Source organism: Chlamydomonas reinhardtii, chromosome 7 (genome assembly GCF_000002595.2).
Source record: "Chlamydomonas reinhardtii strain CC-503 cw92 mt+ chromosome 7, whole genome shotgun sequence".
Lineage (NCBI taxonomy): Eukaryota > Viridiplantae > Chlorophyta > Chlorophyceae > Chlamydomonadales > Chlamydomonadaceae > Chlamydomonas > Chlamydomonas reinhardtii.
The window spans coordinates 4,363,180-4,376,910 of record NC_057010.1 but is presented as its reverse complement, the minus strand read 5'-3'; the positions used below and the strand labels follow the sequence as shown (position 1 = coordinate 4,376,910).

The following is a 13,731-nucleotide window of genomic DNA, read 5'->3' as shown; positions in this document are numbered from 1 at the left end:
CAAAGCTGATAGATACGGACACCCACTCGTAAATCTTGCGTGAATGGCACCGCCGCGCCCGCCTCCACCTCTAGCGCCAGACAGCTGGTGTCACGCTGGCTCCTGTATGTAGCTCTGCTTCCACCGGCTGCGCCTGCACGAACGCGTGCACACACATAGACACACCCAGTCAATCGTCTGCCACAAGGTGGGCAGCAGGTGCCAATGCACGTCAAGGCCAGCCACGGACAGAGTGCTTGGCAGTGCACGGGGCCTATCACATAAGGCGCGTCTGTACATGTACATGTACATGTGTGTGCGCCCACATGTTCACCGTACCATACCGTTGCTGAGCACAATGCTGGAGGTGTAGCGGCGGGCCGGCCAGCCGTATGGTCCAGAGGGGACAACAGGGGTTGGCAAGCTGTGGCGGGGCAGGGCGTGTGTGAGACGGGGTTAAGGTACCGTGCCGTAAGCACACCTTCAGCGCTAATAAGGGAGGCAGCAGACAGTCACGTGTTGTAGGCCGGGGCTCCCACAAGACAACCCCAACACAGCGCGAGAAGCTGAACACTGTGCACACTGGATTGCAAGGTACCACTAGGTTCAACGCATCACATCGTCAACCTGCGGACCAACTTGCTGACTAACTTGTGGACTAACCTGCGGACTAACCTGTGGACTATGGCGTGCCGGGCGAGGGTGGTGTTGACTGAACGCGATGTTGAATGGTGTTGTTGAGGCCAGCGACCGAGACTCCTCAGTTGAACATTGAAGCACAGCTGATAGACTATGAGGCATAGTCGTTGCTCTCACGTAATAGCTGGCCTCAGCTGACGTCTGAGCAGCGTCACCGAGCTCAGCACCGAGCTGGTCAACGAGCTGTCAGCAGCGCAAGGATTTGCGTTCCAAGCCAGCAAAGCAGCTCCTGGCATTTGAACTAGCCTTAATTTGTGCTCAAAACGCAAATTAGCAAGGGGGAGCAGAGCGAGGGAGAGCAACATAAGTGGAACAGCTGCTGGAACAGCGAGCTGAGCTCATTCTGAGACAAAATGCAGTGTATTGAGTATAAGTAAGCTAGTACATTGATGAAAGTTAGCATGCTATGTCTATGGGCCGCTGCTTGAAGTCAGGCTCACGAAATGCCCATGCAGCAGACGCCCACACGAAAGAATTCTAGTGAATGAACTAACCTCCATGCCGTTCCAGGGGTGGGGTTAGATAACAGAATTGGTTATAACACAAAACTTAATACAGTACACAAACAACAGCAGGATGTATGGTACAGTTGATCCGGCTTGTGGCTGGTGCTGATTGTCCGGTAAGATTTGGGAAATCGTGGCCTGCATTGTCCGGTAAGGGGCGCCGGGGACTATTGTCCGGTAGGTTTCAAGCATTGTCCGGTAGGGTGCGGCACTTGTCCGGTAAGTCCGGTCATATGTCCGGTAGCTTTTGGATTGTCCGGTAACTTTGTTTTCCCAGAGTGCTACGCACACGACGCACACGACGCACACGCACACGCACACGCACACGCACACGCACACGCACACGCACACGCACACGACGCACACGACGCACACGACGCACACGACGCACACGCACACGCACACGCACACGCACACGCACACGCACACGCACACGCACACGCACACGCACACGCACACGCACACGCACACGCACACGCACACGCACACGCACACTACGCACACGCACACGCACACGCACACTACGCACACGCACACGCACACGCACACGCACACGCACACGCACACGCACACGCACACGCACACGCACACGCACACGCACACGCACACGCACACGCACACGCACACGCACACGCACACGCGCACGCACACGCACACGCACACGCACACGCACACGCACACGCACACGCACACACACACACACACACACACACACACACACACACACACACACACACACACACACACACACACACACACACACACACGAAAGCGGCAAGAGCTGCGGGGTCCTACATCCACCCCAGCAGCTATCCCGAAATCCTAGACTGCTTGGGCTTACAGATATGCGCACCCCATCTGGCCCAACCTTCTTGCTTCGCCAGGTGGCTAAGGAGCACGGCGTGGAGGTGCACCACCAGCTGCGGCTGCGGGCGGCTAACAACACCGTCGTGGCGGCAGCAGGAGGCGTGGCGGGGGCGGCGGCGGGCGCGCGGCTGCTGTTGTAGGTGTGGGAGTAGTGGGGAAGGCACATCTGGTCACAGGCGGGCGGGGGTGGGGTGGACGAAGAGGGGTACCGCGTTGAACGGGGAGGAGGGATGGTGGGCTGTAGACAGAGGCAGCACGGAGTGCAGGTGACGAGTGTAGACTCGTTGCGTGCTGAGCGTTAGCGGCATGTAAGCGGAATAAACGGATGCAGGCGGCACACGCTGGAGGAAAGGGTTGGGACCAGTTGCGTTCACGTCAAACACGGCATGGCCACGGCTGATGACTCAAATTATCAATGTCGCGCAGCCTTGGGCTGTCAATGAACGTAGTTAGTGTATTATAACATTGTACAATCTTTAAGCACTGCTTTGTGGTCTGGAACTTCGCTTCCGCGCTTCTATTTCTCGGAACTTCCCTCTTGAAATGAATGAAGCCCCGCGAATGGCAGTTGTTAGTTTCAGCATGTCAGGTTAGATAAGCAACTTATGGCAAAGCGAGTGCGGGCCGACAGCGACGCCGCCCAGCGGACTGGCGCGAGGAGCAAGCGGCTTCGTGAATCCCAAGAAGGTTTGTTTTCGAATTCGCAGTACATTATCAAAGAGAAAGAGACGTTCACGCTGGTCCAAAGTCAAAATTGCGATTCCAGTTCTCCGCGGCAACGACGTCCTTGTGCCTAATTGTATCGCCACCACTGCAGGATCGGCTGCTGACCATGCAAACGACATTGCTGGAGTTGCGGCTGGCACGGCATCGCCAGGTCGGCTCCGGCATCAGGCGGGCGCGGCGGCGGCGGCACCTGACCCCCGCCCCGGTGCCCCGGTAGCAAGAGGTGTTCGCACAAGAGGCGACGCAGGCGACCCACGTGCTGCATCTCAGTCTGTCCCGCCGCCTCAGCAGCAGCGCTCAACACGCAGTGCTACGGGCTCAGTGCGGACAGGGCTGGGAGGGCGGTGGTCTGGGCGCAGCGCTCCTGAAGCGGCTGTGACGCCTGGCGCACGGTCCACGGCTCGCATCACTCGTGCCGCGGCCGCTGCGGCCACAGCCGCAGCAGGAGCACCATCAGGTGAAACTGCGGACGCAGCAGTCAAAGCTGCCCCGCCCGCGGCTGTGCCCGCCGCCGCTTTCACGCTCGGGGCGAGTGAACCCCAGCTACCAGTGGTGAAGCGGGGGCCGGGGCGGCCACGGAAGTTGCCGTTGCCTGCGCCCACTCCCGCTCACACGGCCGCGCCTGCTGGTGGGCTACAAGGCCATCCACAAGCCCAAGCAGCTGTAGGGGCAGCCGCCGCCGCCGCCGCAGCGTCAGCTGCGCCTGCAGCTGCGAGTGCACCGCTGCCACCTGTTGTGAAGCGGGGTCCCGGACGGCCACGGAAACTGCCGCTGCCCGCGGCCGCGCCTGAGCCTGCTGGTGGGGCGTACGGTCTTCCGCAAGCCAAAGCAGCCACAAATGCAGCAGCCGTTCCTGCCGCCGCTGCAGCGCCAGCTGCGCCTGCAGCCAAGAGCGCACTGCCGCCACCGGTGGAAAAGCGAGGGCCGGGACGGCCGCGGAAGCTGCCGCTGCCCACGACTGGACCAGGTCCCGCGCCCGCTGGTGCGGTGCAAGGCGTTTCAAACTATATAGCAGCCATAGATGTAGCAGCAGCTGCTGCAGCCGCCGCCGCGCCAGCTGCGCCTGGAGCCAAGAGCGCACTGCCGCCACCGGTGGAAAAGCGAGGGCCGGGACGGCCGCGGAAACTGCCGCTGCCCGCGGCTGGACCAGGTCCCGCGCCCGCGGGTGAGGTTCCAGGGCCGTTGCAAGCCCCACCAGCCGTAGACACATTAGCCACGGCTGCAGCCGCCACTATAGCTGCGCCTGCGGCTGAGAGCGCACCGCCGCCGCCGGTTGAGAAACGGGGGCCAGGGCGGCCGCGGAAGCTGCCTCTGTCTGCGCCTGTGCCCGCGGCTGGGGTGCAAGGGCTTGCACAAGCCCCAGCAGCTGTAGAAGCAGTGGCAGCCACTGCAGCCGCCACTACAGCGGCGCCTGCGGCTGAGAGCGCACCGCCGCCGCCGATTGGGAAACGGGGGCCAGGGCGGCCTCGGAAGCTGCCGCTGTCTGCGCCTGCGCCTGCGCCGGCAGCTGGGGTGCAAGGTATTGCGCAAGTCCCAGCAGCTGTAGATGCAGCGGCAGCCACTGCAGCTGCCAGGTCCGCTGCGCCTGCAGCTGATAGCGCACCGCCCCGGCCAGTTGAAAAGCGGGGGCCGGGACGGCCGCGGAAGCTGCCGCTGCCTGCGCCTGTGCCTGCGGGTAACGAGCAAGGTGCCGCGCCTGCTGGCCCAGCTGCGCCTTTATCCCGCGCTGCTATTGCAGCTGCAGCCGCCGCGGCCGCCGCGCCTCCAACCGCGGTGGCTGTTCCTGCCCTTGCTGCTGGGGGCAGCGGTGCCTTCAGGCCGATAACGGCGGCGCTGCACCCGGCGCCTCTGAAGCGGCCGCGTGGCCGGCCGCCCAAGGCGAGAGACGCCCCGCCAGCCGCTGTCGCTGTTGTGTCTGAAGGGCTAGATTCCGCCGGGCCCGGATCCGCAACCAAAGGGCCCAGTGGTGCAGTGACAGCAGCAGCAGCAGCAGCAGCAGCTGAAGCAGACAACGCGGCCGCCGCAGCCGCGCCTGCGAAACGGCGAGGCCGGCCGCCTGGTGCCTCGTCAGGTGCTGCTGCCGCGGAACGCGAGGAGCGCGGAGCTGGTGACGCACTCGCACAACCCCCGCAGCCAGCACTGGCGAAAGCGGCGGGACCGCAGGGGCAGGTGGCTGCCGCTGCTGAGGGGCTGCAAGGTGGTCAGTTAGCGGGGTCTCAGGCGGTCGTCGAGGACAGCGCGGGCTTGAAGTCAGGCCAGCCGGGATCGCGGGCCCGCCGGAGAGAGGGCGGCAGCGTGGCGGCAGCAGAGGCGGAGGCGGCGGCTTCATTGGCAGCTGGAGGGAAGCAGGATGGCGCGGAGGCGGGCGGTGCCGTTGCGTGGTGGGGTAAGCCGCCGCGTCGGCAGCAGCAGCAGCAGCAGCAGGATAGGCAATCACCGGCAAGTCAGACGCAGGCACCCGTGCGGGAGCAGGCAGAGGCCGTGCAGAAGCACGAGCGCGTTGCAGAGGAGCCGCAGGAGGAGCAGCAGGAGGAGGAGGAGCAGCAGGAGGAGCAGCAGGAGCGGGCGGGCGCAAGCAAGACACGGCGGCAGCAGCAGCCTGCAACAGCAGCACAGGCGGCTTCGCAACCGGGGCGGCGGGGACGGACAGGGGCAGCACTGGACGAGGTGGCCGCACTGCCGACAACGACTTCAGCGGGTGAGGCTGCCGCGCGGCCATCGCACCGACGGCCCCAGCAATCTGGGCTACAGCCGGAACTACGGCCAAAGCTACAGCCGCAGCCACAGCCGCAGCCACAGCCGCTGCCACAGGCCGCGCCTGCCAGCGGGGCCCGCGCTGCGGGTGCAGCTGCCGTCAGGGCCGCTGGTGACACCGGCATTGCCGGCACCGCAGGCCCTGTTGCGGCGGGAGGTGGTGCTGTGGGCGGCTCCACCGGCCTGATGTCGGCGGTGGCGCGCGTGCTGGCGGCGGCGGTGAGGGTCGCGCCCACGCTGGCGACTGCCCGTGTCGAGGCTGGGCGCAGCTGTGGCGGCGGCGGTAGCAGTAGCAATGACAGTGACTCGAGCAGCAGCGACGGCAGCGATGGGGCGGATGGCTCGGATCGCGAGGAGGAGTCGGACGGTGAGGCTCCCCAGCCAATGGACGTTGACGCAGCTGTGGGCGGTGGCGGTGGTGACGGCAGCAGCAGCGACGAAAGCAGCGAAGAAAGCAGTGAGAAAGACAGTGTGGAAAGCAGCAGCGATGACGGGAGTGACGGCGACGGCGGCGAGAGCGACGATGCAGATGGAGTATCTGAGGGGCCCGACGGGCTGGAGGGTTTGGAGGGCGGCGCAGGTGGCAGCAGCGATGGCGACCGGATGCAGGGTGTGGATGGAGAAGGGCCGGGGCCTGCCGCAAACGGTGGTGAGAACGCGGAGGCACGCGCCACCGCTGCGGCTGCGGGGGTCAACAACGGGATGCCCGAGCCAGGGGCAGCCACGGTTGCGGCGGTGACGGCGGCGCCGGCGCCGGCAGTTGATGGCAACAAACTGGCACAGAAGCGCGCGCAGGCAGCAGCGGCCATGCGGCGCCTGCGGGCGCAGCAGCAGCAGCTGGCGGCGGCGGCCCGCACTGCTGCGGGCGCCGGCGCCCTCACGCACGCGCTGCCCCGCGCCAGCTTCATGGCGGCCTACTACCGGCAGGTGCTGCGGTCGGCGCCGTACCTGCCGCCGTACAGGTGTGTGTGCGCATGTGCTTGTGTGTGTGTGTGTGTGTGTGTGTGTGTGTGTGTGTGTGTGTGCGTGTGTATTTGTGTGTGTGTGTGTGTGTGTGTGTGTGTGTGTGTGTGTGTGTGTGTGTGTGCATTAGCGTGCGATACTATGAAACGCTAGCTCGGCCTGTTGTAAGCCGGGGCTGGCTTGGATGACGTTTGGATGATTCGGATGGTGTTTGTCATTGGCGCATGGCCCCCGCCTCATGTGGTGCGTTCCTTTCACTGCGCCAAGGGCTGGTCACACATCATTGAAGAGCCCCCTTTGCCTTCCCGCGCCTTATATCGCGTCTCTCTGCCCCTGTCCCGGTCCCTGTTCCGCTCCGCCCCTCCGCAGGCACGGCCAGTGGTGTGCTGCCGAGCTGGCGCTCATGTCGCTCACCCGCCGCACGCTGCCGCCGCTGGGGCGCAGCGCGTCGAAGATACGGGCCATGGACATGTTGGCGCTGAGGGTGAGGGGGGCGGCGGGCGGGCGAGTGTGTGTGTGTGTGTGTGGGGGGGTGTAGATACCAGCCCAGGAGGAGAGCGTGGCCCATGCTTTGACAATGGAGTAGCACTCGACATTTCGGTAGTCCCAGTGGGGGCTATAGCTGGGAGGTGGAGGCGGGGCGCACCAGAGGTGCACGGCGGGGGGCCGGACCGGCTTGCGTGGTACCATGTTGGCCTGGCTGGACTGTGTCACGGCTCTCAGTGTGTCTGCACTTCTGCAACTCGCTATTGCCAAGTTCGGGCTTGGAAACGCGACTCGTTATCCTCCTCCTGGTCCCGCACCACACGGTCAGGACCGGGCCGCGCTGGAAGCTATGGACGCCGCCGCCGCCGCCGCGCGCCTGGCCTTCCCGCTGGGCCTGCTGCTGCGCGGGCCGCGCCTCACGCCAGTGGACGGCGCACACCTGCGGGAGCACGCGCGCCTCGCCCGCGCCGCGCGGCGACTTGCGGGCGTGATCCTGCCCGGCCCCGGGCTGGGCGTGGGCTCTCGTGTCGTTGAGTTTGGCGCTGCGCCTGAGCTTGGCTCCGGGGCTGGTGGTGCTGGGACAGGCAGGGCCGCATGCGGCACCGGGGATGCTGATGCTGGCGGTGGTGCTGGCGGAGGCGGAGGCGATGGTGGGGCTGCGGTTGGGGCTGGGACCGGGGCTGCGGCCGGGGCTGGGGCTGCGGTTGGGTCTGTTGAGCGTGAGATGCTGTTGCCGTACATTGCGGTGATGGCGGCAGCAGCGGGCGTGGCACCACCGCCGCCGGCGCCATTGCTACTGCAGCTTCCGCAGCTGCCACCAGGCCTCCAGATCCCTGGTAGCATCCCTCCTGTCGGCTCCACAGCCGGCATCGTCGTGGCCAGCGCCGGCGCCATTTCCGCAATGGCCGGCTCTGGCGCCGCGGGCGCCGACTGCGGCTTGGCTGTGGGCGTGGTGGGCGAGGGAGGCGTCGGCGGTGCGGTGCACGTTGACGGCAGGTGGCAGGCGGCGGTGGCGCCGGCGGCGCCGCTGGCAGGCGGGCGCGCGGCCGCCGCTGCCGCCAGCGTCGCCTCTCAGCTCCGACGGCTGCTGCTGGCGGAGCGCGAGGCCCGTGGGTCCGGAGTGGCGGCGGCTGCGGCAGCGCGCGCGTACGGCGGCGGTGGCGATGGCCACAACGGCAGAGCGACAGCGGAGGCGTTGCCGGAGGCAGCGGCGGTGGTGTCGCCGGAGGCAGCGGCGGTGGCTGCGGCGAGTGCCTTGGGAGTGGCGCCTCTGCGCAGCGCGCTGGGGGCGCTCGCGCCGATCTGGGCTGCCTGCCTGCCGGCGGCGGCGCTGTGTCCCGGCCTTCCGCTGCCGGCAGCCTCGCCGTCGGCGTCCGTTGCTACAGCCGGCGGGCTCTTGGCGGATAGCCAGCTGCAGCCGCAGATGGGGCCCGCGGCGCCGGGGCCGCTGCAGGTGGCCCGGGCAGCGGCGGCGTCGGCAGTTGTGGGGCTGCATGACTCAGTGAAAGCGCAACGACGCGCCGTGGAGGCTGCGGCCGCTGGCGCCGCGCCGGCGCCTGTAGAGGCGGCGGCGGCGCTGATGCCGGCGGCGGGGCCGCCGCTGTGCGTTGGCCGCGCTCCGGAGGCGGCGGCGCAGGCGGCGGACCTGGTGTTACTTGCCCTGGCAGGGCCGTGGTGGGGCGGTGTGTCCGGCTGCGATGTCGGTAGCAGCACTGGCAGTGGCGGCAGCAGGGATGGCAGCAGCAATGATGGCCAGGTGCGGTCGGCGTCTATGTCGGGTTCTGCAGGCTCGGCGGTGGCGGGGCCGGTGGTGCCAGAGGCGGTGGCGGCGGTGAGGCTGCCTGCTGCCTCGCCGCTGAACGCGAGCGGCGGACTGGGCGAGTATGCGGCGCATGCGCTGGAGGTGTTGCTGCCGGCAGAAGGTGGGCGGAGCCGGTGTCAGCGTTGGTGTTTGGTGGCGCCGGCGGCGGGCGCCCTCGGTTTCCGGGTGTTGTGTGCGTGTGTGTGTTTGTGTGTGTGTGCTGTCGCCCGTTTTGTAGGGTAACCCACCTGCCCACTTGACAGGCCCCGTTGGCCCGGACGCTTGGAATTTATCACGCTGGTTGACGCCTGCCAGAATCTCTTTGTTGTCTTTGTGGTTGCAGGTGTTGACTTGTCGCGGCGCCTGCTGGCCATTCGCCACGGCGTGGCCACCTGCGCGGCCGCATCCGCCCCCGCCGCCTCGCTGGCAGCGCCCGTCCGCCCGCCGGCGGGCATGCTGCGCGTGCGTTTCGGATGCGGCATGTGCGCGGCCTGCCGCGACGTCGCAGACGGTAGGGCGGGTGTCGGGGGCGCCGGCGGCGGCGGCACGCAGCCCTGCCTGCGGCCCATCACGGCCCTCGGCGGCGGCGGGAGCGACAAGGTTCACATTGGCTACCTCCGGCGGCCGCTGTTGGCGTCGTCTGCGGAGAAGCTGTTTGGGAGGGAACGGGCCGCGGCGGCGGCGGTGGCCGCGGCGTTGGGCTGGCCGCCGCAGCTCGTTTATTCGGCGGCTGCAGCGGCGGCGGAATCAGGAGGACAGGCGCTGTGGGGCACAGCAGGGCCGGAGCCTGAGAGCAAGCGGAAGCGGTGGGGGCAGAAGCGTCCGCGTTCGGAGCGTGCGGAGGCGGAGGAGGCGTTGGAGGCGATGGGACGCGCGGGGGACGCGGAGCTGCTGCGGCCGCTGTGGCGCCGCCGGCCATCCGCGACACGCATCTGGGAGGGCAACGCGAACGAGGCGGGAGACGAGCAGGCGCAGCAGGAGGGCGAGCGGCAATGCCGCGCAACTGCAATGCCGGGTTCAACGGCCGGGGCCGCCGGCGGCACGTCGGGCGGTACGGGTGCCGTACCGGAGGAGTGTGACTGGGACGACGTGGACGAGCAGTACGACAGCCTGGACGAGATGCCACTGGATGTACGGCGCGGCCGCAGCCGCCGCATCGCCGCCAGGCTGCGGCGGCGGCGCCTGGCGGCGGCGGAGCTGAACGGTTTCCCGACGAACGTCGACGGCGCCGTTACGCTGGCGCCGCCGGAGGCTGAGTTTGCCCGGCGGCGGCTGGCGACGGTGGCGCCGGCGGCGCTGGACGGACTGATTCTGGACGGCGAGCGGCGGGCTCGGAACGCGAGGTGGCTGACGCCCTATGCTGACAAGGTGCGCCCGTGGTCGTGCATGCGTTGAGTTGCATGCTTTGGGTTGCATGCTTTGCGTGCGGCACACTTGGCTGCTGAGTGGGGGAGAACGGGTGAGAGCACGGGTCAGCCACGCAGTACTGAAGTCAGCTCATGCCGCGCTGTACGCTCCCGACGACGCACACCACACCGCAAAACACACACACACACACACACACACACACACACACACACACACACACACACACACACACACACACACACACACACACGTTTTCCTTGTGCTCTTTAACACACACACAAAGTAGTAAGTATACTCTGAAGGTAATCCGCGGCCGTAATTCTGCATCGCATACACTGTCCTACGCGTAATGTTTTCCTTGTGCTCTTTACCACACACACACACACACGCTCCCGCCGCTTGCCCCTCGCTCCTCGGCCCTGCCGCCCTCTGCCCCGGCCTCTCCTTTCTCGGCCAGGTGATGGAGCTGAGGCAGGCGGAGCTGCAGCTGTCGGCGCGCACCGAGGCGCACCGGGCGCTGCTGGGCGCCGGCGCCGCGCGGCCCTGGGTACTGCGGCGCGAGGCCCAGCCGCCGGGCCGCAGCGGCCTCCCGCTGGCGGGGTTGATCGACGTCACGAATGGTCCGATTGCGGCGGCGCCGGCGGCGGGCCGGCGGCTGGCGGGCTGGGAGGGCATGATGGGGCCGCGCGGCGCCAGCGGCACGGCATCGCTGGAGATGGTGGCGGAGCGCGTGGAGCCGCCGGCAGTGGTGCTGGCGGCGGCGGCGGCGGCGGGCGCGGCAGGTGATGGCGGGAGCAAGGGGGTAAACGCGTGACCAGGCCCACAAGGAAACAGAAGCGCAGCAAGGAGAAGCGCGGGCAAGGGGGAGGGCTCGTGGGGAGGGCTGCGCGTGCCCACATGGTGATTAGGAGGCAAAGATTGCTGCCGAGGGGCGTCCGCTGCCCTAGCTCCGCCGCATCTCTGGCTCCAGATGTATCGCTCCAGCAAGTTATGCGGCTTTGAAACCAAGCGTTCGCCATGCTGTGCGCCCCGCCAAAACCATTGCTACCGTGATTGTTCCTGGCCCGCAGGCCTCACGCACGTGGCGCTCACCGCGCCGCTGTACCCGCCGCGTGCCTCTGACGCCTGCGCCTGGTGCGGCGCGTTGGGCCACACCAACAAGCTCACGTGCCCGCTGCGAGCGCTGTGCGCGCCGTCGCTGCAGCTCTTAGCGCCGGCACACAGCGGCCCGGGTCGCAGCGCGGCGCCGCAACAGAACCCGCGGCGAGGCGGCGCAGGGCCCGGTGACGGCGCAGGGGTTGCGCCGCATGCGCCGGCGGCGGCGGTGGAGACGGTGGCGGCGGCGAGGTCGCTGCCTGCTCCGCACGTGCTGCTGCCCGTGCCACTGCCGCCACTTCGCCACCCGCTGCCGCACAACCTGCCGCGCGCTTGGCACCATTACAGCACAGTGCTTGCGGCTGCTGGCCAGTTGCCCTGCGGCGGCGCCGCCGACGCCGCGCATGACACGACTACAGTAACCAACTCCTCCATATGCGGCGACCTCAGCGGCGCCGCCGCCGTTGACGATGCGCGGGCCCGGCTTGCAGTTGCGCTGAAGGATGCAGCGGCGGCGGAGACGCAGCTGCTGCCGCCTCCGCCGCCTCCGGGCGGCGAGGGGCCCGCGCTGTGGGAGCCGGAGCCCGACGTTGTGGAGGTTCGGGATGCGAGTGAGGCGAGGAGGCTGGCGGCAGCGCGGGCGCGCCGGAAGGGCATCAAGGCTGCGGAGCGCGCGCAGCGGCGGCTGGCGGCGGCGGCGACGCCGGAGCAGCGGCGGCAGGCGGTGTCGGCGGTGCATTGGGCGGTGGCGGCGCTTGAGAAGGCCAAGGTGCTGCAGCAGCAGGCGGACGCCAAGCTGCAGCGCCGCACCTACGTGCAGCGGCTGCGGCAGCTGCAGCGCGATGAGGCGGCGGTGCTGGCGGCAGCGGCGCCGCGCGTCTGGACTGCGTGCCACGCCGCAGGCGACGGCGACGGCAGGCCCGGTGACAGGAAGCGCAGGTCAGGCATCGACGAGGCCGCGGCGCCGGCCGGCCGCGCCCAGGGCAAGAAGCAGAAGCGCCGAGAAGGGCCAGACGACCACGCGGATGCTGCGCCGCTGGCAGCCGGCCTCGGCGTGGGGCCGGAGGCGGCGGCGGCCGCCGCCAGGACGGCCGCGGCGGCGGTGGCGGCGGCGGCCGCCGCCACCGGCGACGCCGTGAGCGCCTCGCCGCCGCTGCCCACGTGGCTGCCTCGCGTGCCGCGTGCCACCCTGGATCTTATGGCCGCGCTGGACGCCGCACACCCCTGGGCCACCGGCTTTCGCCCCGTGCTACGGCTGGCGGGCCTGGACGCCGACGGCGCGTCGGCAGTAGCAGCAGCCGAGGCTGTAGCGGCGGCGGGCGCGGCGCGGCTGCGCAAGTCGGCACCGCCCAGGTCGGTGATGCGCAACCAGCACGTGAAGCCGGCCGCTGCGGAGGCCGGTGGCGCGGCCGCCGCCGGCGACGCTGAAGTTGCCGCTGTTGGTGCTGTTGGTGCTGCTGTGGGCACGGGCGCGGGTGTGGGCGGGTTTGCCCAGCACCGGGCGAACGATGGCGCCGGGGCTACTGCTACTGCCGCGCACGGTGTGGACCAGAGCAACGCCGGGGCTGCTGCCTGCGCTGCAGCTGCTGCGGATGCTGCTGCGGATGCTGCGGCGGGCACTGCGGCAGGCACTGCGGGTGCGGCGGGTGCTGCGGTGGACGCGGCGGGGGCGGCGGGGGCGGCGGCCACCACCACGGTGGTGACGTCGCATCGGGACCGGGCGCTGGCGAACGCGGCCGTGGCGGCGGTGGAAGACGCGGGTCGTGCGGCAGCAGCGGCGCGTGCGGCGCTGGCTGCGGCGGGGCTGCTGCCGGCGCAGCCACGGCCCGGGGCATCGTCGCATCAGGACGAAACGGGGCCTGGTATGGGGGCTGTGGGCTCGGCATCGTGGGTGCTGCAACCCGCACCCGAGCCGCTCGGGTGCGAGATGCTGTTGGCTCTGGCACTGTTGACGGAGGCGGCGACGTTGGCCGGGGTGGCCGGAGCCGGGCGCGGGGACCTGCCGTCGATGCACAGCGGGACATAAATACCGTACAGTCTGTGTTGGTGACCTATAGTTCATGCTCGCGCAGTTAGGACGGTACGTGGACGTGGGGCGCGGGGCCCGCCCGGCACAGATAGAGCGAGGCAGTGCGCGCAACCCAGGTCGGAAATAAAGAAAAATCGAGCGATCCGGCCATGTGAGCAGGTCCCTCTTGTAACCAATGCAATCTGCTCTAGACGACCTCAAGGTGTGACACCCGCAACTTAGTTCTGCTTGTGGGACGCTTCCCGAAATCCGCCAGGAGGGGCTTCCGAAACCCGGCGGACCCCACAAGCGACGACCGACCCACCCTTCCAACTTTGGACGTTTGGCGGCCCAGACCTTCCCCACCCCTGACAAAACCACAAGCACGTGCGTAATGTATGCTCTCCTAAAGCTGTGTTCATTAAAGCATGGGGTAAGATCCTAAGCTTTCTAACCCCCCGCCTGCTCCCTCTTCCTTG

General features: G+C 68.1%; 2 protein-coding genes across 2 annotated transcripts; both read left to right on the top strand.

The window, feature by feature from the left end:
* Positions 1 to 1,226: 1,226 nt before the first annotated feature.
* CHLRE_07g341153v5 (uncharacterized protein) lies at positions 1,227 to 2,472 on the top strand. Its single transcript, XM_043064354.1, has 2 exons — positions 1,227 to 1,300; positions 2,069 to 2,472. The coding sequence occupies exons 1-2, from the start codon at positions 1,259 to 1,261 to the stop codon at positions 2,189 to 2,191; spliced, it is 165 nt and encodes a 54-aa protein (XP_042922952.1). The 5' UTR covers positions 1,227 to 1,258; the 3' UTR covers positions 2,192 to 2,472.
* Positions 2,473 to 2,546: 74 nt separating this feature from the next.
* CHLRE_07g341150v5 (uncharacterized protein) lies at positions 2,547 to 13,457 on the top strand. Its single transcript, XM_043064353.1, has 7 exons — positions 2,547 to 2,738; positions 2,869 to 6,493; positions 6,864 to 6,978; positions 7,309 to 8,902; positions 9,125 to 10,149; positions 10,607 to 10,931; positions 11,220 to 13,457. The coding sequence occupies exons 1-7, from the start codon at positions 2,657 to 2,659 to the stop codon at positions 13,268 to 13,270; spliced, it is 8,817 nt and encodes a 2,938-aa protein (XP_042922951.1). The 5' UTR covers positions 2,547 to 2,656; the 3' UTR covers positions 13,271 to 13,457.
* Positions 13,458 to 13,731: the final 274 nt, after the last annotated feature.